At 38.8% G+C, this 26,610-nt stretch overlaps 2 protein-coding genes across 5 annotated transcripts in view; one reads left to right on the top strand and one right to left on the bottom strand.

Annotated features, from left to right (window-relative positions):
• Window positions 1-6,278, bottom strand: part of LOC131233479 (transcription initiation factor TFIID subunit 1) — an 87,584-nt gene extending 81,306 nt beyond the window's left edge. Inside the window, exons 1-3 of one of the 3 annotated variants that reach the window (XM_058230205.1) lie at window positions 5,696-6,278; window positions 5,296-5,358; window positions 4,465-4,571 (exon numbers count right to left, since the gene is read on the bottom strand). In XM_058230205.1, the coding sequence (XP_058086188.1) occupies window positions 4,465-4,571; window positions 5,296-5,338 (150 nt within the window). In that variant the 5' untranslated portion in view covers window positions 5,339-5,358; window positions 5,696-6,278. Of the gene's footprint in view, window positions 1-4,464; window positions 4,572-5,295; window positions 5,359-5,454; window positions 5,568-5,695 lie in introns of those variants that run through there. The other 2 variants (XM_058230213.1, XM_058230197.1) reach the window with 2 other exon arrangements.
• Window positions 6,279-14,277: 7,999 nt separating this feature from the next.
• On the top strand, window positions 14,278-25,897 carry LOC131233459 (carbon catabolite repressor protein 4 homolog 1-like). Of its 2 annotated transcripts, none has more exons than XM_058230172.1 (10): window positions 14,278-14,680; window positions 16,719-17,391; window positions 17,527-17,613; window positions 17,970-18,053; window positions 20,648-20,735; window positions 20,846-20,899; window positions 21,012-21,156; window positions 22,792-22,903; window positions 24,300-24,450; window positions 25,622-25,897. In XM_058230172.1, the coding sequence occupies exons 1-10, from the start codon at window positions 14,538-14,540 to the stop codon at window positions 25,810-25,812; spliced, it is 1,728 nt and encodes a 575-aa protein (XP_058086155.1). In that variant the 5' UTR covers window positions 14,278-14,537; the 3' UTR covers window positions 25,813-25,897. The 2 variants fall into 2 exon arrangements, with proteins under 2 accessions (XP_058086155.1, XP_058086161.1); XM_058230178.1 differs by having other exon boundaries at window positions 14,285-14,680; window positions 20,648-20,740; window positions 21,012-21,124.
• The last annotated feature ends 713 nt before the right edge of the window (window positions 25,898-26,610 follow it).

Below are 26,610 nucleotides of genomic sequence, written 5' to 3'. Positions count from 1 at the left end.
GGGATGGCCCGCCCGATGAGCAGAAATGGCTGAAGATGATGTGGTAGAAAACTAAATCTTCGTCCCTACACAATTCCATGAAGTATGCCAAAGGTTCGCCGCAAACTTCGAATCACAGTCAGTATTGATTATTTTCGTAGGCCATGAAGTCACGCAATCTTTGTCAAGAATATGTTAGCAATATGTGTAGCACCCATCGTCATTTTACATGGACTAAAGTTGGCCATTTTTTTTTATAAATGGTCCACTAAAATTAAAATCAAATTTGCTCCCATCTAAGAATTAGGAAGACCTAGAATGAAGTTCATGAAAATGTCCACCCACGACGCAACCAGAACAAGAAGAGGTGTAAAAAGGTTGGTGTTTTACACATGACCTTTAGAGACTAAGCATCTGCGACCGTTCAATGTCAAGAAGCATGCAAGGCCAGTAGTATTTTTCCTCCACCATAGTCAATGCTTTATATCTTCCGACATGTTCACCCAATACTCCTTTGTTAGGTCAAATAGGATCTTTTCCCACAATGATCCATCGAGATAGCACAAGCGTAAACCCTCGAACAAAAATGCACTGCAAGGGATGAATTCACACTTTGAATCATGGCCATCCACACATCTGTCAAGTACCTTACTAAAACTAAGGTCCTTACATTGTTCCTTTAATGCTCAAATCCCACAACCTCCACAAAGTATGCCAAGTAGCATCGTCCTCCTACTCAAAGTATTCGCAGCTTTTTGTCTAAATTAGAGCTTTGTGACGTACAAGTATTTTCTTGCAGCGAAGTCGTCCACTTTGCATGACAACTTTTGGTCTTCATACTCACAAAACCTCACTCACCACTATATGTGTGTGTGTGTGTGTGCATGGAATTCCTTAATGTATTCATTTACCAATTTATTCCCTTGACATGGATTGTGACATTCTTTATGAAAGTCACGAGCATAAGTCACGGGTAGGAACTTTCTTTTAGTTTCTTCTTCATCTTTTCCCAAGAAGTCACTTTCTCTTCACCCTGATGGGTTTTTCAGCTTGGAAACTGTACACGTGAACAGAAAACTCCATGGTTGCTAATGTAACTTTCCAATTGTCCAAAATTTCCTTGTACACGAACACCTCTACCTTGCTAACTAGACAATGACGTCTTCAACATGCAAAAGACCATAGAATTTTGAAATTTTCAATTTAAATTCTAGCTTTCTGTCATTCCAACAATTGAAGAATTCAATTATCAGTGTCTTCACTAGCCGAGGCTGTTATTGTATGAGACTTTGGTGTAAACCTTCCACTATGTATCCCCGTACTCTAACTGATCTCCAAATTCTCCCTACGCCAAAGCTCTCTCACTCAATTAGTGAGATCAACTACTGAATTTGTGAATTGATCTACTTTCTCTATAAATGCATGAATCAATTGGGTTACTGCACAAACTCTATTTGTGTCACCCCCTTCAAAGCCACTAGGAGATATAAAGTCAAAAATCCCTAACATTCACCCTCTCTAATAGCAAATAATGCAATCCGGTTATCAAAACAATGAGGTTTCAATAGTCGAATCGAAAGAATAGATGAAAAGCACCCCCAATAAAAATGTCGTAACAAAGAGGAGTAAACAACATTATGTTAAATTGAAACATCTTCTTACAAAGACTTAACCATAAACTCACGAAACGAAGAAATTGGAATGCCTTACCGGTGTAGAACAACCCACTTTTTATATACCTAAAAGGCATACCCTATATCCCAATGAATCTTTATAAATCAACTCTTCTTCTAATCCAGTTAATTCTTCATTTGATCCCATTGTTGATCCATCAACAACGTCATCCATGGGTCCACTAATCAATCCAACAACAATTTCCTCATTATCATCACCTTAGATTGGGACATTGCCACTAGGTTCCACTACTTAGATCAACAATGTCATCCATGGGTCCACTAATCAATCCAACAACAATTTCCTCATTATCATCACCTTAGATTGGGACATTGCCACTAGGTTCCACTACTTAGTCCACTTCCTTCTGTTCTTTTACAAATTCTTGTTTTTTCTCTTCTAAAGATTTTGAGGACGACCAGAGCTCTTCAAACATCAGTCTCATTGTGAATTTTCTTCCATCCTTGACGAACTTATAAGTATGCCTTTTCTCATCATGGATGGTCTAGTCTACAAACATCGGTCTCATTGTGAATTTTCTTCCATCCTTGACGAACTTATAAGTATGCCTTTTCTCGTCATGGATGGCCTAGTCTACAAAGTATCTTCAAGTGACAATGGTCCATGAGAGTGAGTCTGTGGTGCAACCCAATTATCAAGTAAATGAGTTCCCGACTCCAGAATTGCAAAGAAATAAAGTACACCAACAAGAATATTTGAGTATGGAGTGAGAAATAACTTTATTGATATCAAACTTCTTCTCTTATAATACATAAGAAAACTCACTACTAGTGCCTACCTCCTATACACATCTCCCTATAGACCCTCAATGAATCCTTAGTGAAAATTCCCCGACTGAATCTAATCTACCTAAGATGGCAACAAGCCTAATAATGGTCAAAGCAGATCTAGGAAATAATCCTCAAAATCTTCAATAATCAGTCCCCATATCTTCCACAAATAGTAAATTGTGGCTCCCGATGTTAGGCCTTAAATCTGTCAACAAACAATCCAAAATCAGCACATGTCGAGCCCTATCATGGGCCATGGTCCTACATCATTCCTCCCGGTTTGGAAGGAACTCGACTCTAGCAAGTTGTACGCTTCATGCAAGTAGTAGAGGTTCAATTCAAATTTTTTCAATTCATCACCCATGATCCATGTGCACTAAGTATAGGGCTTGTTCTTCCATTTCACCAGGTATGGCTTGCATTGGCCCTATTGAGGATCAATAGTCTTCATGCACAACATTTGTTCAATCGCAAAGAAATGGACATGAGCACACCCACAAGAATATTTAGAGTCGAGAGTGAGAGAGAAATAACTTAACTGATATTAAGCTTCTTCTCTTACAATACTAAAGAAAACTCACAACTTCAGAAATTTATGGAATGCCTCTCAACTATTAGATTGATCTCAAATCACATTAATTTACCCAAGACCCAAGATAGCAATAAGCCTAATTATAGTAAAAGCCAATCTAGGAAATAATCCTCAAAATCTTCAATCACGTCTTTAAATCACCCCCCATATCTTCCACAAATAATAAATTGCAGTTCATGATATTTAAGCCCTAGATTTATCAACAAACTATCCAAAATCAGCACATGTTGGGCCCTACAGTGGGCCATGGGCCTACATCAATCTGCAAAATACATCTTCAAAATACCTTTCTCTAAAGGTTAAAATATATTTCCAAATCTGAAGTACCAAAAAAGTGGCCATCAAATATGTGACAAATATACCAAGGGGAAACTGGTTCAACTAACTCCTAAGTTTCACGATAAACTAAATGAGTACTGATCTGGTCCATAATGCACATTAGGGCAGCTGATCTTCCATCAGATCAACCGAGGCCCTCAGAGTGGTTCAAATGTTTAAACTAGATGGATGGTTGGATGGTCCAGATCCTCAGTCATGACAGTTAGATGGGCCTGATCTTCAATCAACCAAGCTCGGGAGCAACACATCTTCAAAATAAATTTCAAGTATCTATTCAAGAAAAATAGAGGGCATCAAATTAGGCATGAAGCAGCCTTACCCAGTTCACAGAAAGTACATCACATCAGAAATTGACAATTTTTATTGCTAATAAATCAACCCGAACCAACCAAACAGGGTCTCTAACTCATTAGTTTTACCGTGGTTCATGTGTGGCTTGTTGAATTTCTACTATTGACTGCCATATCAAGGTGCTATTTTTACCCAGCTTGGCAACTAAATTACGCAAACACTTGAAACATTAGTGTCGTACTTATTGTCATAACTTAATTGTGATTATTGAAAACCCATATAGAAAACCTATTTTTTATTATTTTTCACTGTCATACAAAACAATATCCATAACAACTACAGAAGAAAACAATCCTAGAAAATCTTTTCCTATGCTCGTATCTCCAGGCAATGTAGATTTATAGATGACACAAAATAGGCAATTTTACAATGTTCAATTAGGCCATTTTACAATTCAAGTGGAATTGTGTGTTCCCACCAAATTTAAAACAAGCATTCCATATGAACCCCTTCTTTATAGTTCACCAATTGCAACGACAACAAGATAGCAAACGGAACAAAATAACCACCCAATCCAGTGGAAATAGATATGAAGAAATTCCTAGTAAGGTTAGGAATGTTATCAGTCCTTATTGTGTTTGTGTATGTGCACGCATGCTAATTAGCCAATCTGCTTAACTATATGAAACATCATAGATACATTCATTCTCACCCTTTTTTTAAAGATGCAGTCATGCTCGCTAATGCAAGAAAAATGTCCTAAAGGATAAAGAACTAAAAATAAGGAGAGGAGATTGCCTCGTCAAGGTAATCAACATCCAAATCACCAGAGCCATCAACATTTCCAAACATAAATCCCAAGAGCCGATTTCCACCTCCAACCTCCTCATAATCATCCTCATCATCTGCCATGTCAAAAGTTCAAAACAGTAAATTCAATATTTGCAAATGTCAATTGTAACCACTGAGAATAATGACAATCTAGACAAGCATGGCAATAAACATCACTGACATCACATATGAGATTTCAGCATAAGTGTTTCTAACTTACAAGTAACCAACCATCATTCAACAATAAAATGGACTCAAAATTGTTCTGAAGCTTGTGATGCACAATTAACTCAATCAAAAACTTGAGTACGTACACACACTAAGAATAATGCAAATTCTTTTTAGTAAAAGAGCACAAAAAAGGTACATAAACATCATTTAACAGTAGAATGTCCTTAAAGTGGTATGAAAAGTTTGTGACCCTCAATCAACGAGCACACTAAAAACAAAATGTACATTTCTCATAAGTCATAACTCATAACTGGCTGATTTTAACAAAGGAGAAGAACACAAAATGAAAGGACTTAGCACCAAAGAAAACAAAAATACACCAAAGGGTTTTGTTTCTCAATTCAAAAAATTAAAAAACACTCTTTTACCGTCCAATCCATTAGCATAGAGAGTGTGCTTGCGGGGTTAGCAAATAGCAAAGCAGGATTCCACTATGCTAATTATTAAAAAAGGAAAAGAAGCAGTGAGACAATACAAAAAACGTATAACTCCCAAGTCCCAACATTGTAACAATTCTAACAAAATTGCATTCAGGAGATCAATTGTGTTCAGGGAAAGCAATCTTACCTTCATCGCGAACGTCCTGTGAAACAGAATCCACCTCTTTCATAATGTAAAAACAGCAATTCCCTGGAGAAAACAAAATTAAAAGAGAACTACTATCTACTATAATGTTGTACTTAAACCAAATAGAATCACACAAAACATTAAAAAAGGTGAACGAACCATATTCAAAAAAATAAAGAAGTGGAACTGCTTTCATCAATTAAACCCACGAAATATATCCATGATTTGAATATTTTCAAAAAATTATTGACGATTCCCAACCAGCCCAGCACAACCCACATGGGATCATTGTCTCCATCTCGAGTTTATCTCTTTGATTCCATAAAGAAGAGGGGGGGCAAAAAACAAAATCCGAATGCATTCAACCAAAAAAAAAAAGATAGAAATCTACAGAATTCACCTCGAAAATCGAAATCACGGTCTATTCTGTCCTTTTCTGAAGGAACCACTTCTCCATTCCAAATCAAAAGGTAGAGACGACTCTCAGATCAATACTGAAGCCTGAAAAGGGATTTCGATTTGGGATTTTTCTACTACAGAAAGAGAGCAGAGCGGATGTCTTTGTAACAGCGCCGAGGTAGGGTTATGGTTTGAAAGAGGTGTTGGGGGAGGAGAAAATAGAATATTTATAAGTAAGGTAGTCACCAGGACGGCTTAGGGCCGAACCAAGCTCTGTCCAAGCCCGCCCGCATTGTTCAACGTAGGCCCGAATCCGACCCTGGACCGTGACTGGCCAGTCCAGCCCGAAATTATTATGCTGGGTCCGTGCCCGAGTGTTTTTCTGATCCGGGGGAAGAGAGGGGGGAGAAGCGGACCTGTTTAAGGCTCGCTATAAGGCGAGAATGACGTGAGATTCGGGATGAATCCAGATGAAAATCCGGCAGAGGCGATGATCGTGGTTAGTTAGGAAGATACAGGAGCTTGGAAGATGAGAAGCAGGGAGAGATATATAAGAGCTTGGAAGATGTGAGAGAGAGAGAGCTTGGAAGAGGAGAGATGGAAGTGGACGCGGATTAGATGCGACCCGGACCGAGCCAGATGAGTGCGGCCCTGAGCGCGGGGCCACCTTGATGTATATGTTGTATATCCACGCCGTCCATCAGTTTTGCCAGCTCATTTTAGGATACAACACCAGAATTAAAGCAAATACAAATCTCAGGTGGACCGCACAGTAGGGATTGAATTCCCACCATTGAAAACTTCGTGGTCCACTTGAGATTTGTATCGGTTTCATTTTTAATACCACCATCTGATATGATCACAAAAATCTGATGGACATACGACACATATATCGCAGTGCCCAGGCCGCACCCACGTATCCACGTATTGGATACCGGGCGCACCTGATTGGCGTGAGTTAGGAAAAGACTTACGGCTCAGGTATGCTCCACCGTAATGCTTATACGAAATCTAATCCAACCATCAAATGAGTGACCTGATTTTAGAACCACGATCCAAATATCATACCCAGTCATGATTCACGTGGACCACATTGATTAGAAATCGTATAGGGAAAATCATTTACCCTCAGAGCTGTTTCCCTTGGTATGATCCCCTTAATCACTTATAAGCCTGAATTTTGAACCCATGCCTAAATTTTAGTGCCTTATCTATTGGTTAGAGTGGATTTTATATAATAATTACTATGGACTCTATAAAAATCAAGAGTGGACGTCTCTCACAACTACTTCCTTTAATGTGGCTAACATAAATCACAGGTGAGCATGATTTGTTCACTGTAAGCCTAATGACGGTGCTACACATCCCATGGCTGGAGTGGATTTTAAATATACATCATGGTATTCTCGCTAAAACATCAAGGGTGACCTCACTTTAAAACAAAAAAAATTCAGTGATGATTACACACCCAATGGCGGACAGGCCCACCATGACATATAATTTTTATTTTTATTTTTTTTTTGGGTTTTGTTAGTTTGTTAGTACACCCCACAGCCAGTTCACACTTCACCGATAGCCACCCCTACTAGACCATGACATATATTTGAAATCTATTCTTGTATGTTAATCCCTCACAAGTGGAAAAAACCAAGTTGACCCATGATTCATGTAAACCACACTAAATGAAAATTTTTAAGGAGGGCGTCCACCCTAATTTCTAGGGAGCATATGATTACATGAAATTCACTCCAACTATTAGACGTCGTACCAGAATTTAGGCTGGCACGTGATTTAAGTGGGGAAGGGGTCAGATGGTGAATGTTGGCTGCTCTGATGCTTAAATATTGCTACTCTGATGCATGGTACACGGCACGGGCGTTCAAAAGTTAGACATATGACATGCATTAGCCAACTTAATCCCGTTGATGCATCACTATTTTATATTTACACACACGAATGCTCAACTGTGCATCAGTTCCCAACGTGTGAACTTTTTTTAGAACTCATAATACATAACATGACTCCAAAATCTGAACGGTCTACGTGAAGCAGCACCTCATAAAACTTTTCACGCCCAATTTTTACTTTGATACAGAATTTTTCTGGGCCATGAAAGATAAAAAAAAATTTCTTCCTTGATTTGCATTTACCTTTCTTATGGCCCATCAGAATTTTATATCAGGATAAAAATTTGTCCCTTTTGGTTTCATGGGATTCCACATCACATGGACCGTTCAGATTATATACCCATGACACGTGTGCAAAGGTACATACATGCGCAGGTGCGTAGGTGAGCATGCCTGTCTAGGTGGGGCTTTGTCGATGCGTAGGTGAGCATGCCTGTCTAGGTGGGGCTTTGTTGATGGATGCCAATGCCGTCTCAGTCGTCCGTAGCTCCTTCCTAGAACATGCCTATTATAGTAAGAAGAAAACTTATTTATTTGGTAGAGCCTATCTAAGTCTTATTTTCCTTTAAAAACCTTTTTCCATGGGCTTCATCCAGCTGTAAGAGTGAAATCTACTCCATCAACTGGGCTTCTCCCCTTGTATGCATTGTATTAAAAAATAAAAATAAAAATAAAAAAACAGCTCAATAAAAAGTCAATCAAGTAGGACAAAATCATGCAAAATCATGGATAAACCCCTTAAACGTTAGTGTTGTGGCCCTCTTGAGTTTTCAAACATCAAAATATTTGATGAGTCCGTCCATTTGATGTGGGAGGAACTTGATTTACAGGTTGGAGTCAATGTTTAGACAACCTATGGGCCCGTACACACTGTTTGGCGTGTCTACATCTATTTTGTGACCCACCTAAGTTGTGAAGCGGGCTTTTATTCGATCCAAAGGCTTAAAATCACAATTTGAATGCGATTGATAGATCATGTGTTACCAATCATGGGTGGAAGAAAAAAAAGAAGGAAGAGAAAAGGAGAGATTGTTATCCAAGTTTCCTAACATGTTCCTTAAGACGGACCAGTCCAATTCTCAGAGAGAGATGAGTTGTCCTCGTTTTTCTTGAGACTCTAGTCAAAATATTCCCCTGTGACTTCTTCCCTAATCACCACAAGCCTAGAGAAGGTAATTGGGGCTCCAACCTTTCCTGATATAATGACTTGGCATGCATGAGTGAAATCAAGGGAGGAAATTGTTTTCTTTTTCCATGGCACACCAAAGTTTTTTATCAAAGTAAAAGTTAGGCCGCGGGGATTTCATAGAGTGATGTGTCATATTGATAGTTCAAATTTTGAGCCCACATCATGTGTGATATGTTCTTAAAAAGTTATCACAAGTTCTCGTGACCATTCCAGATCTCAGGTGGAACATGACCTGTGATTTTTAGAGTGTTTGTTTTTTTAATTATACATGTATTTACGGTGAGCAATCATTACTTGAGAAAAAATAAAAAATTCTTCTTACAAGTCACTTTATGAGAGACTATTTGGTAAGTTCTTAAAAAACAATAAACGATCATCATTTTCAATTTGTGACGTTTGATTCATGTGTAAATCCCACGTCACTTCAATTCTCAGTGTCTTGCAACAGGATCCAGATTGCCTACTTACGCTCTAGACAGTGCTCTATGGGCCCTACGAAGATGCACGTGTTTTATCCACTCTACCAAACAATCTTATCCGGTTTGATAAACACAAGTGGAATTGAAAAATCAAACAACCTTAGAGGTTTTATGTTCAACTCTAGATTACCACGTTTGAGTTTACCATCACGATTATGTTTTTGATGTACAGTATGCAATAGTATTCCAATGAGTGAATGCAACGCACGAGACATGGTGGGCCTTGTTAGCATTTTTAAAAAGACAATGGGGCATTAACTCTTCAAAATTCAAAATTTAAGAGTGTTTGATTTTTCAGCTCAATTGTAATTACCATGTAAACGAGTAATAATGATTTACCTCTGTAATTACTGCATCTTTCCCAATGCATATGTGACAATTTACTTTTTTAACACTAAAATCGAAAAATTTACGAAATCAATGTGGGCCATTGTGGTGTATGTGACTCATCCACACCGTGATTTGTTATGCCAACTGAATTTAGAGCATGAGAAAAAAAATTAAGCCGATTCAAAGGTCAAGTGAACCATACCATAGGAAACAACGGAAATCAAACACCTACCATTACAAACTTATTAGAGCCTTTAAAAGTTTTGGATCAAGCTAATATTTGTGTTTTCCCCTTATCCACATCTTTGTGACCCTATGAACAGGTTAGATGATGAAAAAACCTCAATGTGGGCCTAATGAATGAAACAAATTTCAACGGTGGACCAATTAAAGCTACTAATTCCTTTTGTGTTCGAGTGTTGGATCTGTCTTATTTTTAGGTCCATGCCCGAAAATGTTTTAATAAAATAGATGCACAGTGTGGATATATATCATATACATTACGATTAGGTCTACAAATTTAAGTCAACACTCTTGTATCAAATTTGAGGTGGAATTACTCTCACGTTTTTAAACCATGCGAAGAAGTAATAATTACTTACCATGATTTACATGTATCATGAAAAATCAAACAGAAGCTTAACTGCAAATCTCTATCTAGATGTAATCTAGACGGGACATGGATATATAGCTATATTTGTTTTGGATGAACCTATTTCTGTATTTTTCCTTAGTATGTTTGACGTTATCGACAAGTTGGATGGCAAATAAACATTACAAATCTATTAAGTTTTTAACCAGTGGTGTTCAATCATCACTGTTTCCTACCCTATCTTCCTCCTAATATTTGAATTTCCTACCGTCTTGGGCCCATGTTCTAAAATGAGGTGGAAAACAAATGTACAGTGTAGATATAAAACACATACATCAAGGTGGGCCACATGGTGAGGTCCAGACTGAATTAATCCCTGCCAATCAAAGAGTCGGATACGGATTAGATGCTGTTGCCAACGACACCTTCACTACCCTGTGTTGATGTGTTGTACTATGTGGGCCTAATGTGATACATTTGTTTTGTATATATTCATGTTGTCCATCCATTTTGCCCACTCGTTTTAGGCCAATAACTCAAAAATGAAGCACATCCTAAGCTGAAGTGGACCACACCATGGGAAGCAGTGGGATAATGACACCCGTGGTCTAAACCTTTCTACAGCCCACAAGAGAGTGGATAGTCTGTGTTGAAGGTATAGGAAAATTCAGTGCCATGGCTTTTCATCCATCCATGTCATTGGGGATGACTTCAGCTAACAAGATAAGCCTCCCAAATAGATGGGGTGCTACGTAACATGACTTTTAAAGTGAATAAAGTGAATAACTTCTCTAAGCCTTGCAATTATTTATCTTTTAGATCCACACGGCCCATCAACTTTTACAGATCATTCAAGAACATGAGCCCAAACACATCTAAATCTCAAGCATACCACACCACAAAAAACAGCAATGGGGATTGAACAAATACCATTAAAACCTTCTTAGAGTGAGGTTTATTGGTCATATAACCTTTGTAAGGTCACACGGACCTAGATGAAGGGAAAACACAAATATCAGTATGATCAAAGCCTAGTGTGGCCCCAAGAAGTTTTCAATAGTAGGCGGCCAATTCCCTATGTTTCTGTAGTGTGGCTGACTTGAGCATTGGATCTGCTTCTGTTTTGTCTCATTCCATACAATGGTATGGAAAAATGGATGGATGGTGTGAATTTGATACATATGTCATGGTGTGGATTTGATACACATGTCATGACGGGCCACAGAAGTTCTCTCTGTCAACGCTTCCTGTTTCCTTAGCTAAACATGAAATTAATGTGCTGCACCACCCGAGCAGATTAGGTCTCGTGAGACCGGGCCTCACCCAAGGATTTTGGTTTTCTTATTCTTTGGAATGTGATACACCACTAGAGAGGATTAGGTGAGACCCGGCCTCACCCAAGCTTCCAGTTTTCTTCTCCGGACCTGGAATGTGCTGCACCACCTGAGCGGATTAGGGACCCGGCTTCGCTCAAGACAGTGCGATCCTTGCGGCGGTGCCCAACTTAACGTGTGCATTCTATATCCACCATATTCATACGTTTTTTCATATCATTTTAGAGTATTATTTAGAAAATGAATTATAGTAAATTATTAGGTGGACCATACCATAGGAAACAGTTGTGATTGACCATAATGGCCCACAAAAGTTATGGATCAAGCCTATATTTGTTTTTTCTCTTCATCTAGGCTTATGTTAACTTATCAACGGATTGGATTGAAAGTAAAAACAATGTAAACATTAAGATGAGCCATAAGAGTTTTTAATGGTAGTGTGTTCAATTACCACAAATTCCTGGTGCATGGGCCACTGGTAATTGTATCTTCTTAATTTTTGGCAGTGCATGTAAATTAAACACATCAAGGTGGGCTACCGTAAGGAAGGGCCGCACCGTCTTGGCTGAGGCTGTGTCTCACCAAATCCGCTCCCTGCACCCGCAGCCAGCAACGGAATTTCTTGCCGTGTGAAATTTAAGTGGGCCACACCCATGTATTTATTAGATATACACTTTTAGATTCATGATCTAAAATGAGTGGAAAAAACAGATAGACCGCGTGGATATAAACCACGTACATCAAATCCAGCGTCAAGACACATTGACACCCCCCAGGCCGGAAGTGGATTGCGTGGATTACCACACACTAGCAGCCTCGGTGGTGTGTTTACGCCGCAAAGCTGTCAGCCTCACCATCGGTGAGCGGATTGGCTGGTGTACCTCACACCGGTTATATACCTACTTGATTGATGTTAGCGAGTTCTGTAAGTCTAAGTACGAGCTATACGTTATATGTAAATTATTTATTTATTAAGCGAGCTCCTTTTAAAGCTTGAGACTAAAATTAAGACATATATAACTATCAAGTAGACCACACTGGAAAATGAAGCGGAGGATTGAATGTTTACCAGTGAAACGCTTTTTGGAGTCATCGAAGTTTTGGATCAATATGAAATTTGTTTTTACTTTTCATTTAGGTTTTTGTGATCTTATGAATAAATTAGATGAAAAATAAATGTTATGGTGGGCCTTATGAATTGTTTAATGGTTAAAATCATTATCTCTGCTGCTATTTGTGGTATAGTTCAAATGATTTTTGGATATGATTTATTTTTTGGATAATACTTTAAAATGATATATAAAATTAGATGAACGATGTAGATATAATAAATACATCACTATGAGCCCCATGTAACGTTAATCTCCTTTGAGCCGTTAGTACAACTTAGAGCTCGAGGAGCGTAGTGTTCGTCCTCGCATGACACGTAACTACAGCAGCTATATATAATAGGTGGTGTGAGGTACAACAGCTAATCTGCTCCCGAGTGGGATTAGAGATCTCTGGGATGACCACTCACTTAAAAAAAATAAAAACAAAATAAAGCTTCAGACGCCTAATCATTAAGGTAACAGGAAATCCATATTGACTAGATGACAGAGGATCCAGACTCTATGTCAGGTGGTCGGTACTCTGCGGGTCCCTCCATGATGTATGTGTTTAATCCATTCCGTCCCTTGCCACCAGTCCCGAGGTTGGTGGTCGGTACTATGTGGCCGCTCCATGATGTAAGTGTTTCGTTCATCCCAACCTTTGTCACTGCCCTGTGGTTGTTGCTCTATGGGCTCCTCCATGATGTATGTGTTTCACACATTCCATTTATCCATTTTTACCGATCATTTTAGTGCTTCATCCCATAAATTAGAGGGATATAAATCTCATGTAGACCACACCATAGGAAAATAATAATGATTGGATATTCACCATTAAAATTAAAATCCTCATAAGGCTAATTGTACTATTTATTTGACATCCAATCTTTTTATTATGCCATACATGAAGGGAAAAATCAAAGATCAATTTGATCCAAAACTTTCATGGCCCCCAAAAGATTTTCAATGGTTGACGCTCATTCAATACTGTTTCCTGTAATGTGGTCCACTTGAGATTTTGATATATCTAATTGTTTGTCCTATGACATAAGATAATCTGAAAAAATAGATGGACGGCATGGATGAAACACATACATCATGGTAACGCCCACAGAGCACCGACCATCAGCCATTGGATGGTGGCAGGGTGCGTAGCCAATCCGTTCCCGACACATACGTAACAGTCTCATGGAACTTTGGTACGTAAAGACACCACCGAGGTCGGCGGCGGATGGCACACCACGCAATCCGCTTCCCACCCGATCTGTGTCCCTCAAAGTCCTCGAAAGAAAATTTTAGGTTCTGACGGATACGAATCGTGATGTCCTGATTCGCGAATCAGTGCAACTGCGACCGTTGGATAGGCGATGAAGCCGTTGATCTGCCCTATACCATCGTGGATGGTGGACATCCAAAACACTCATCAGCTTGCACGATCCGCATTCTTTGATCACTGGCTCAACAGTAAGCGTTTAAAAGGTACAGAAACAGTCCATAAAAAACAGAACAATATGATGCCCTCAATATTCTATATTGAAATATTTTAGTATAACACCCCCATCCATAATCATTCAAATCATTTGGACGGTTCCGATCACCTAAAAAGGGTTCCCACATGTTCCAACTGGACGCATCAGCACGCACGTGCAAATGCATCAGGACCCTATAACTTCTCAAGCCCAAAACCCTACATATACGCCAGCTGAAATGATTCTTGTTTTCTCACTTTCTTCGCATACTCTTCCAACGTCGAATGTTGTTGAGAAAAAACAAATTCAAATTTCCCAAATACCCCGCTCAATGTGTATTGCTTCCCATAGTCTCCGATCCTGTAGATTCCAGAAAGATGCAAATTCCATAAATGCCCCTCTTTAATGGCTATTGATCTTTATACCCTGTTCTTTGAGTTTCTTGAAAGAAGATGAAAGGTTCTGTTGAAGATTCTTGGATTCTGATAGTGAAATTTCCATACTCCACTCCGGTCGTCGGCGTTGAATTCATTCCTTACTTCCGCGTCACGAAGCCCAACATTGAAGCTCCTGAATACACATTGAAATACAATTGGTCAGTAGAAGGATTCTGCTCTCTTGAATTCGCTTTTGTAGTCTGAGTAGAGATCCGTGGGGTTCGCTTCATTTCTTTCTTTCTTTCTTTCGTTCATGCATTCCTTGTAAGATTCAATATAGTGACAAGATCATAGACAGTTGGGTTGTAGATGATCGGGCTGTAGATATTCGGGACACATGTCAATAAATTCAAATCGCGATATGTGCCAAATGGCACATGGATATGATATCTTGATCGTCAGACATGTTTCTTTCTTTCTATTTTTAATATTTATATTTGTAAATGACGAGAGTTTCTGAATATTTTGAAGAGAAGTAGCATATTCTAACTGTGAAAAGGGAAGATGTCTTAACTGTATTTTTCTTTCAGTTCTGCTGATAATGTAAATGTTGCTAAATTTCAAGAATATGTTTCTTAAGGCTGCGTTCTTGGCTCGTGGCTGTTTCAGGGGAAGAGAAATATGATATGTGATTTTGGGAATTCTACTACGAATGGGCTTTATTTTGAGTCTGTTTGGGTAGGGGATCCCATTAAAATCATGATTAAGTCTAGTCCTTATTTTGACAGTTCCCATGGCCTCCACATGGGATTGGCAGCAGTAAAGCAGTGCCTTCCTCCGCATATTAAGGAAGTTTGTAGGAAGAAAAAACCGCTGCTAATTGAGGTTATGCAGAGGAAATCACTGCTTTAGTGTAAGAAGGGCATGGGGCCCTCCAAAATCGGGATTAGACTTAATCCTGATTTTGCAGGATCCCCTACCCAAACGGACCCTTATTATTATTATTATTATTATTATTTGTGTTGCGCTGGAAAAAAAATACTTCATTCGCATTCATACATCATTGTTTCATGAGTGGAGATCCCAAGAGTCGTTGCATTATTGTTCTCATGGCCTGAGCCAAATGCAGCCTTAGGGTCTCACTCTATAGCACTTCATCCAAACAGTGAATTCCAAGATACAATATATGAGATTGTGAGAATAGAGACACCGATGTGCATTTAATCTACTCTGTTGAGTCATGATTGGCCAAAAGAAGCTTATTCAGTTTCCATTTGTGATTGCACGGTACTAGTCAAGCCAATATGTCACTAGCAACCCATTATCATAATTTTAAGTGTTATTGGAAGGATTAAATCTGTTGCTCTGAATTTAACTCTTAACTTTCAAGGATTAGAACTCTTTTCTGCTTTCTGAAGGCCTGCAACAGCATGTTCATTTAAATCACTTCCTTTATTAGGAATTTGAATTTGAATTTTCAATGTCCCATAAAAGACATGTCCATGCTTACTTGGCTCAGCCAGCAATACAGCTTCCACCCTATTTTGTTGAGACTCACCAACTAGACCACAGCTTAGCATTTCATATTCCTCAACAACACTTGGGTGCCATATACAACAAAACCTAGCCCTCCCATTGGGAATTTTCTTTTTCATCTGTACTGGCTATCAGGAATCTGCCAACCAGATAACCATGGAGCCTCTTTCTGGATATTTTCTGGAAGCCCCCACTTCCAATTGCCCCCAGCAATCCTTTGTACAGCTTTAGATATCTAAATGTACTGAGTAAAGTCACCTGCCCAAAACAGTCATTGGTTCTGACCCAGTCAGGACAATTCTCAGTCTCAGAATGAGTTGGGTGAGTCATACCGGTTTCAGTCCTTGAGTAACTCAGTCTCTGAAAACAATATTTAAGACCAAGCTCCTTTTGTGGGTGGATCAGAAATTAAGAGATTAACATTTATATCGATGGACATCTTACTCCCTAATTCTTAATAATTTCCTTTGCCATGATGCTTTCTTATATGTAGAATGCGGCTTGAACCATAATAACTTAGTATGCAGTATGTACTATTAATTTGGAGTTCTTTTGTTCTGAATATGCTGGCGTGAGAACAACCTATTATGTGGTTGATTTTCCTCTTGTCACTTCTATTACCTTGTTAATTTATTTCATAATTCACATAGTTGGATTTTCATGCTAGATCTCTTAAAGATATGATATTAACACATTCTTCTATCAATATTACGGAAGCAGGTACCGATTGGAAAGTAATGAAAGTAATGAAAGCAATGAAGAATTTTTAGCTTGTTCTGTGCACCCCACTAGCTTGGCAAAGTTTCAGTGTTGGCCCTGTGCAATGTTAAAGATACGGGTTGAGGATAGTTGCCACTGCTCTGAAAGATGTTTTCGTGACTCATGGCCTCACCACCGTGCACGCCACAATGATGCATGGGGCAGGCTGGGGGGCTGTGGCTCTTGGTCTTCTGATGATATATACCCTTATTTCCTTGAAAAAACTGCAACAGTGGTGGAAAGAGATGATAAATCGTGGCTCGAGGTGGGCTGTTCAGAGACCTATGTGCCTGCAGCTATAGATGTTGGCTACATTTTGAAACTAGAATGTGCAGTTGTGGATTCTGTCACTGGAAACCCCTTGGCCCCAACAAACATCACACTGACTGATCGTGTCATTTTCCCACCTCTGCCTCATCTTCGTCGTATGATCCAAATAGGTTCAGAAACTCAGCCCGTGAGGTCCAGAACCTTTAACGTCCTCACCTACAATGTGCTTTCGGACCATTATGCTAGACTGGGTGCCACACGCTACCATTACTGCCCCAAGTGGGCCCTTACATGGCAATATCGCAGGCAGAACTTGCTTCGAGAGATCATCAGATATGATGCTGATATCATTTGTCTTCAAGAGGTGCATTGGTTACAGTAATCTGTTGTTCTTTCCTAAATAACGAGCTTTCTTTTATCTCCATAATCATTGCAACCTGCTATTGCACTTTGGTTTCTTGTTTTCACAGCTTGTCAATCTTTGCTGTTAGGTGAGCAGGTACAAAGTGATCATTTTGAGGACTTCTTCGCACCCGAGTTGGGAAGACATGGATACTCAGCTATTTACCAGAAGAAAATCAATCCGGTAAAGTTTTGATACATGCAGTTAATGTGGAAAAACTACAATTTTAAGAAGTGTTTCCTTTTTTCCTGCCCTGAAGAGCTCTGTAAAACTATCTGAAAAATCACCCATGCTGCTTCCTAATCTAAAAAGTGCTCTGAGTGAGCTGTTTGGAATCTTCTTGTTGATATGTTGACAAAGCATGCATTCTTTGTAGGTATTTTTCCATGATGCTGGAAAATATATACATGATGGTTGTGCAATATTTTTCCATCGGGATCGGTTTAAAAAAGTCAAGAAACATGAGGTAGTTAGTATTTTTGTTTCTCTTGAGCTTTAAAAAAAATGTAAACCAGGTTTTCTGACATACTATACTGTAGATTGAATTTCTCAAAACTGCAGAACTACGTGTTAATGCACTTCCATCGAATCAGAGGAAAGATGGTGCTAGACGTTTAATGAAGGTATTGATAATTCTTATTTGTGTGTCACTTCTTTCTCCGTTGTTTTATTTAATTGAAATAGAATGCTCATTCCTTTTTATATTACTAGTCCAGTAGAATGGGTGGTGAACATGAAGAAGGAATGTGCAAGGAGTTTAGGAAATCTAGCATGGTAGCCCATGGCACTACCTAAATTGGTTTCCTTACCAGTCTCTTTGTGTGCGTGGTACAATTTTTTGTGATTAGGCGTGGTCATCGAATTGTTATCTTTTTTGGGCAAGTCATTTATATAAAGTAGAAAGCCTAAAATAACAGGTATCTATTATTAGCTATAAGAAGATAATGTGCATTTTAAAAAGTGCATAGGGGTATTTTGTTTTCTATATCAGTGATAACTGGTAAGTGTTAATTTTACGAGTAGTTTAGTAGGGACTTTTGATAAGTTAAAAGCTATCTTGCTACCTGAGTGTCAAAATTACCCAACATCCTCTTTAAATATTATATAAATGTTAATAGGCAATATAGGTAATTGAGTCAAAAGTTGGACTAAGGTTGCACACCTATTGCGTGGCTTGTAAATGGTATAGTTAAAGGTGCCATGGCCGGGCGCGAGTTCCCTGGAATGCCTGAAACGTCCACACACACACACACATAATTGAGTCAAAAGTTGGAATAAGGTTGCACACCTATTGCGTGGCTTGTAAATTGTATAGTTAAAGGTCCCATGGCCGGGCGCGAGTTCCCTGGAATGCCTGAAACACCCAAAGAGTTGGAAACCACTTTCAAAAACATTAAATCTAGTCGAACATTTAATGCACAAAATCCCCCTAGAACATCTAATTCTTCCAATTTCCCAAACCTGGAAACCCAAATTTCATAAAATTCCCAAATCCTCTTAGCCCAAAACCCTAAATCCCCAATTCATATTCTAAACCCTAACTTTCCAATTCTCCCAAATTCAAACCCCAAAATTCCCTCAAATTCCCCATGTTCTAAACCCTAGCTTTCCAATTCTCCCAAATCCTATCCCTAAAATTCCCTAACCCAAAATCACAATTTTCTAAACTCCTTGAAACTTCCAAATCCAAAAATCCAAAATTTCAAATACCAAATTCACTAACCTAAAATTTTGAATTTCCCTAAATATCCCCAATTCATATTCAATCTTTTATACTACATACTCAAATTGCTTTCAAGAAGTCCAATGCAATGCTTAAAACAGAAATAGAAGAAAGAACCAAGAAGAAGATTGCATGAGTTCAATAAAAGTATAAGAAATTTGGGAGTATGTTTCATAAACAAGTTTTGATTTAAAAGAAATGGGGAAGATAAGTGTTTAATGAGTCTGTTTCCACCCTTAATAGGTCTCAACATACTTAAAAAAAGAAGAAGAGAGTTTGAGGTATCCATAAAGGTATTCCTGTAAAATTTCAGGTGTGTCATAGATGCACCTAGGCACCATTCACCAGGTGCACACCTGAGGACAACGCCTCACCTTGGGCTGAGGCGAGGGTAGGTGGTCCAAAACACCTAGGCGTGTGCTTGATCCGCCTTTAACTAAATTGCTTGTAGACAATTGAAATTAGAGAATAACATGTAGTTCTTTGTGTATTTTGCATATATTAGTATATGGGAAGCGATACAATGCTAATTGCTCATGTCTACTTTAGTCATTGAGCTTTGTATCACCATGGACGTGGCATGCTTGTACGATTTTCGGAAATTTTATGTAGGGCCCAACTATGGATGCGCCATGCCCCAAATTGTAAGGGGTCATTTGGATGCAAGCAAAGTTGTGTCGGCACACATTGTCTAGATAAGCTATCTAGGTCATACTGTCATAGAGCTACTATTATGTTCCGTATTTGTCAAATACGATGGAACTGGCAGTAAAGATGGACTGTGCCATGTATGGTGGGCTTGATGCAGATGGTGTCACACATAGCAATTATAGAGCATGTGCGCATTGACACATGTGGCACATGGTGTGTGCTTGAAGATTGATGGTAGTGCATGTGCACATGTTGGGCGGTTGAACTTGGATGCTTGCACATGTGGCACATTTTGCACATGTGCATGAAGCACCATGTTGCCATGTGCCTCGAACTTAGGGATAAGCTGTTTTTCATTGTTGTTTCCACCATTTCCACAGATATATTGCTAACTGCTGAATTTGGGGCTCCTTAATTTCCAAGATTCCCATGCATAAATGGGTTTGACAAACCACAAAGAGCTGTTTGCCCATTACACTTTGTGCTGACACAACTTTGTTTGAATCCAAAATGGCTCCTAACAATCGGATTATCCTAGCCTCTGAATTGTAGGATTTTTGCCCATTGAATTGAACCATTCACCTCCTCTTCAACCATCCATGTGATCATTAGAAGCGCTTCAATCAGTAGTTAGGATCATCCAATCATTGTAGTTTTAAGTTTTAACACATCCATGATGCGGCAGTCTGTAACTGGATCTTGTACATGTGGCCACATTTACGGAGACGAGTGCACACTACCCACCTTCTTTTTATATGATAGCATAGGTCAAATTGGTGGCTTTCATTTCACTTCCCATAGCAATCTGTCAATTCCCATTCTGTATGCAATTTACTTTTTCAGGACAATGTGGCGGTTATTGTGGTATTGGAATCAACGGAAGGTGGCCCAGTTCCTAATATGTTGCAATCCGGAAGTAGCCAATTAATTTGTGTGGTACTAACCCTGAGACTTCTAATACACTTTTAGAATAAACAGAAGCATCAATAAGGTGGCTGACATGTTATTGTCTGCTAATAAATGGTTTGCTTCTTTTCTTAGGCAAATACTCACATACAATCCAATGTAGAATTCACAGATGTCAAACTAATGCAGGTATTTATATATATATTTATTTATTTATTTATTTATTTATCATGGATGTATTTGGTACCTATATATATATATAAAGTTCAAATTAATTGACATAATCTCTTCCTGTGACTAGGTTGCGGACCTTTTGCTCAATGTGGAGAGTATAGCTCACAGTGTAGCTATGTCTTATTGCCGTGCAGCTATCCCTGTACTGATTTGTGGGGATCTGAACTCTTGTCCTGGAAGGTCACTTTTTTGCCTCCACTGATAAAATTGCTGTAAGAAATTTATTCAAATCTAACCATTTTCTTCTGTACTGTTGACAATTCCTTTGGGTTTATCATAATAAATGGGTCTGGGTTCATTCAAGATTGACCCAAATCTTCCACTAGTTTTGGCCCTTTTGTTGAAAGTGATTTGCATTACTGTTTATGTGATATGATTATCAGTTTCCTTTCAAAATGGTAACAAAATTCTTCTTTTAGCCCTAAACATATCTTTTAGGCTGTGTCATGATCTGAATTCTTTATTGCTGTGAATACCATTAAATTGGGTACTACCTAAAAATAAATAGGTCACACTTCTCCTAATGGAGCTCTATTTAATTGCTTGATGATTGTCATCATCATCTAATAGGTTGTTTGGCAGCCTGTGTTTGGAGGTAATTGGAAGTAAAGGGTTTACTTTTTGCGTTTGTCACTGTTGAAATGGGGGCATTTGGATTCGAAGGTAATCCAAATCCCCATTTCAGGGCTGGTGGGTATTGATTTTCGACCGCTGGATGCTCTCTTCAAAAGCCTCCAATATTCGCACGTGTCCAACAGATCCTAAAGCTTTCTATGTCCTGGCATGAAATCTGAAATGAAACCTATTTTTGTCTCTCCCCGTTCTTTAGGGCCTGTTTGATTTTGAGGGAATAGGGAAATACCCTTGAAAAGGGTCATTATTACCTTTTCCCCTGTTTGAATTTTCAAGTGCATTTTCTTCTCGAAAATTGGTCTGAAAAAGCTGACCTACATTTGTGGACCCCACTGTGATGTGCATGACATATCCACACTGTCCATCTGTTTTATCAGAAGATTTTAGGGCCTAAGTCCAAAATTGAGACAAATGCAATGCTCAAGTGGCCCATATCACAGGAAACAATGGCCTCAAACATCCTCCATTAAAAGTTAATTTGTTTATTGGGCCCACATTAATGTTTATATATCATCTAACTTGTTCATGAGGTCATAAAAACATTGAGAAGGGGTAAACACAAATATCAGCCTCAGCCAAAACTTCTATTGCCCACATAAATTTTTATACGGCAAGCATTCAATTTCCACTATTTCCTATGGTGTGGTCCACTGGAGCTTTGGATCTGCCTCATTTTTGGGTTCATGGCTAAATCAGGCTGACGTATAGGATGAACGGTGTTGATATATCACGTACATCACTGTGGGCCCTATATTCATTTTGCAACCATCCTCGAATTTAACGCAAAAAAGCTAAGCCGTCAGTGTAGGCGCAGGAAACGATGGGGTAATTCCCTGGTAAGTAATTATTACTTATTTACCCGGTAATTACCATTTCCTTCAAAAATCAAACAGGCCCTTAGGGATCTTTGTGAAGGTGAATACTTGAGGGGAGGAAATGTGCTAAGGTCTTTGAAAGGTTGAAGGGGAGCTACCTTCTTTTCTTCCTTGCTATGAGTAATTCGTTTTAAAATATGTTAGATAAAAGATTTGTTTTTTGTTGATATATCTCGGAAGCTTACCCGTGTTTTTGTTCATGACTTTGAGCGACATGACCCGTTCTAAATGGTTATGGGGATCTCTATATTTTATGCCATTTTGTAAGTTGGCTAGAAATATTATATGCAATAATGTTTTACTGTTATTAATATTGTGATTTTTGGTTGAATATATTAGTGCTGTGCATGAACTTGTGGCTTCAAAGAGTGTCCATCCAAATCACCCAGAGCGCAAAGATGATCCTTTTGGCTTGTTTCAACAAACAAAGCTTTCTCACAACATGTCTCTGGTAAATTTTCTTTTCCCATAGTACACATGCTCTCTATGTGCATGCACGTGAACACGTCTATGGTAATTTTTTTCCATAGTACACATGCTCGCCCTTTGCCCTATTCCATATTTTGATACTTATGTGATTTTCTGTCTTTTTTGAATGGGAGAATGGAGACCAAAATGTAATCTATAGATTTGAAAAGGATTTTTAATAGATCGTTGTTAGTTTTGTGAATTTGGGAAACATCGAATAGAAATAGATCAATACACCAAATAAGAACATTTCACCTAATAAAGCTGAAAAAGAATAGATTACCTGGAAACTTGGATGATTGAATCTCCTCCATGTTGGGACGATGCATTGACTAAGTTGCTTTCTTTGAGATACTTTGCGTCCCTAGGAAGATTTTCCAGTGGAGAAGGTTCTCGGCACGCTATCTGCTGGATATAGTAACTCAACTTATAGCCTCCCACAACATGCGTAAGTTTTAGAAAACCCAACACTGAAATACATCACAAGCCTCTCCTTTGTATGCTCAGAGATGAAAGAAGGGATAAAAAAGTTTTCGACCAGAGTTAGAGAAAATAAACTAGGTTGCTTTCTTTGAGGAAAAAAGGTTTCTGTGCCTAATCTGTGCATTGTTTCAGAACTCTAGAGGAAAAATCGTTTATAGAGGAAATACTCGCATGCTCAAGTCCGTTATTGAGAGGTTGGACGCCTGTTGCACATTTCACACTAGGGAAATGACCTTACGAAGCGGGCCAATCCAACAGGTAGAAACAAATCTGATTAATCAATGATAAAAAAAAGCAAATTTTGGGAAAACCAACCCCTTCTCGCATGGACCCACGAAGCCTGTCGGGCTGACGTTTGCACCCCCATGAGTGCGAGTATAGCGTGCATGCCTACGGTTAACTGGTTTTGCAGTTGTCTTGTCCCCTAGGCTGGTCTCGTGGCATGTACAAGCCAGAGCACAGTATTGTTATTTTTCAAAAGCAATAGAGAGTGGAATGTTTTATTTCTAACTTCCACTTTTTGTCCACTTTCCATGTGGAAGTACTTTCCCACAAGGAATGATAAAAATGTGCTTCACAAGTATTTTGCAAACAACACAGGGACAAGGAATTATTTTCAAATACGCCAACAATACGGCAGTATTTTTCCACATATTCATCATCTACAAGAAAGTTTGATGAGAGCAAACTGAAAATTGGCTTGCATATCGTTATTGGTTTCATTGAATGCTGGCCCAAAGGGAACCTAAATTATCACCAATCGAAAAAGAAAAAAAAAAGGGAACTTAAGTTATTGATAGAAGAACAGGAACCTAATTTTGTAGTTTTGAGCTTTGCAATATCCTCATCATTTTATTTTGTGCGAAACTCTGACAGGAGAGTAATTTCTTTTTCAGGTTAGTGCATATACATCTTTTCTTCGAACAAGCAGGAATGAGCCTGACGTGAGACGCCAACAGACATTAATGGATTCCAATACCAATGAGCCCTTATTCACTAACTTTAGTGAACAGTTCGTTGGAACGTTAGATTACATTTTCTACACAGGTATGCATGTCACCGACTTCAAAGTCATCTCACTATGGTGTTGCAAGGTATAAGAAAATCGATTATAGCCAGTCAGTGAAGCTAACAGTTCTAGACTTTAGAGCATGCTAAACATATTACTAAGTTGAGTTGCTTCTTTTCTTGTCTAAAGCTCTAACCTATGCACGAGGGGTATTATTATTGATTGACAATGCATCATTCCCATGATTTTCACTTGCCATGTGGTCTTCTCATGTTCTGTCTTATGCATATGTTATGGTGAGGTGCTCCTAGTTGCATTGGGACACTTGGACAGTCCAATCCATTAATCTGGACTATTCATTAGCTCCATCACACATTCTATGGTGCTATCATGCAAACATCAAATTGATCTGACAAATATTAACCATTTGATTGATGGTCTTTAATGTGGATGGTCAAGATTGTTTACACAAAATTAGTCTAATCAACAATTTGATCCATCTTTTATTGGGTCTATCACGGATTGCTTATGATTTTAAAGAATCACTTTGATGGGCAAGTGTAACCATCCCATCCATGGCTTGATAAAAAAGGATGGCTGTAGAAAATGAGGCCAAATCAAGGATTGATTGAATCATCTGCAAGTGTGATTTTCGTATTAATTTTCACATGGTACCCTATAAAATATGTTATGGACTTAATGGATTCAGATCGATTGATTGGACTGTCCTAGTGAACCAATGGAACTAGGATCAGTATTACTTACAAAAATCATGGACCAGATGTTCCTAACAATGTGGTGAAATGGCATGCTTTTGGATAGCCTGCAAGTTAAGGGCAAGGGTTTATGGCATAATCTATATATTAGATGGTCGCTATCGTTCCAGCATTCCGATTTCCCAGCCTAGCCCATCGAAGGGTGATCCGTTGTTTGGATGGTCTGGGTTGAAGGGCTTGTGCACCAATGGGATAGCAGAGATGGTTTATATACTGATGGGATAGGCATTTCCATCTTCTATAGCATAATGGTTCTCCGGAAGTTGTGCAAGGATACTAGCATTATATATTAAAAATGGTTGTCTGATGAATGAGGGATCATGCACAAACGCTTAGTATCACACCCTTCTGAGATTATTCTTCTTTACAAATTGCTTGTTTAGACTTCAATTATAGTAATTGATATTGCTTGTTGTGTGACTATACAATACAGAGGATACATTGGTGGTGGATGGTCTTCTAGAGCTTTTAGATGAGGCGCTTTTAAGAGAGGATACGGCTCTTCCATCGCCCAGATGGTCATCTGATCATATTGCACTCATGGGGAGTTTCCGAATCAGACCAAAAACTCATGGTGCACTAGCTTCTTCTTCTTCTTCTTCTTTTTTCCCCCCATATGTGTGAATTGGGTTTCATACTCATCGAATAATTACAACATTCATGTAAAGATGCAAGGTGATTCTTTTAACGAGCTCTTTTTCCCCCCCTCGTTGATTCTTTGCAAGAAACCCATCTAAACTGGTGAATGCCTTTTCAACTCTTTGAGTTTCCATGGAATTGCATCATTGGCTTGGATATTGGAATGGAAGCGCTGCTACGGTGGCCTGGCTTGTGGGGGAAAGCCATCTGAATCCTACAATACCCATTTGTCAATTTTGCAAACAAAACAAACTCTATTTGAGGTCATTTGGCCTATATTGCGACTCAGGATCTATCATAGAGTTGTCCTGTTTTGGGTCCACATGCAGAGGTGGCCCAAATTGTAATCAGAGTGGCTGTGATCATTGGGAGTGATTTTTGAGTTGTGTGATACATCCGTAATGCATTGTATAATTTCGATGACTAGATTGCCTTAAATGCACACCATGTATGGAGTGGGGGAGATGCCACAGTTTAAAAAATAGTGGTGAACTATCTCACCTCAAAATCTTCCCTTTGGCTTAGAGCTCTCACTTGCCAAGATTGCAAGATCCAAGCCACTCATCAAGTAAGCTTCCTGTGTAGATGGGTCAAAAACACAGTTTCAGTAATCTGCTGGGCTGCATGTATACATATAAAAAATGGGACTGGTGGTCCTAATGCTTTTATTTAGATACTTGTGGGTCCCCTTGTTTGGTGATCCAGGTTATTTGTCTAATACTCCTCAAAATGGGCTTGGAAGATCCTGACCATTCAATATACAAATTTCAAATACCCATTTTG

Source organism: Magnolia sinica, chromosome 2 (assembly GCF_029962835.1).
Source record: "Magnolia sinica isolate HGM2019 chromosome 2, MsV1, whole genome shotgun sequence".
Taxonomy (NCBI): domain Eukaryota; kingdom Viridiplantae; phylum Streptophyta; class Magnoliopsida; order Magnoliales; family Magnoliaceae; genus Magnolia; species Magnolia sinica.
This window is presented reverse-complemented; position numbering and strand designations above follow the sequence as displayed.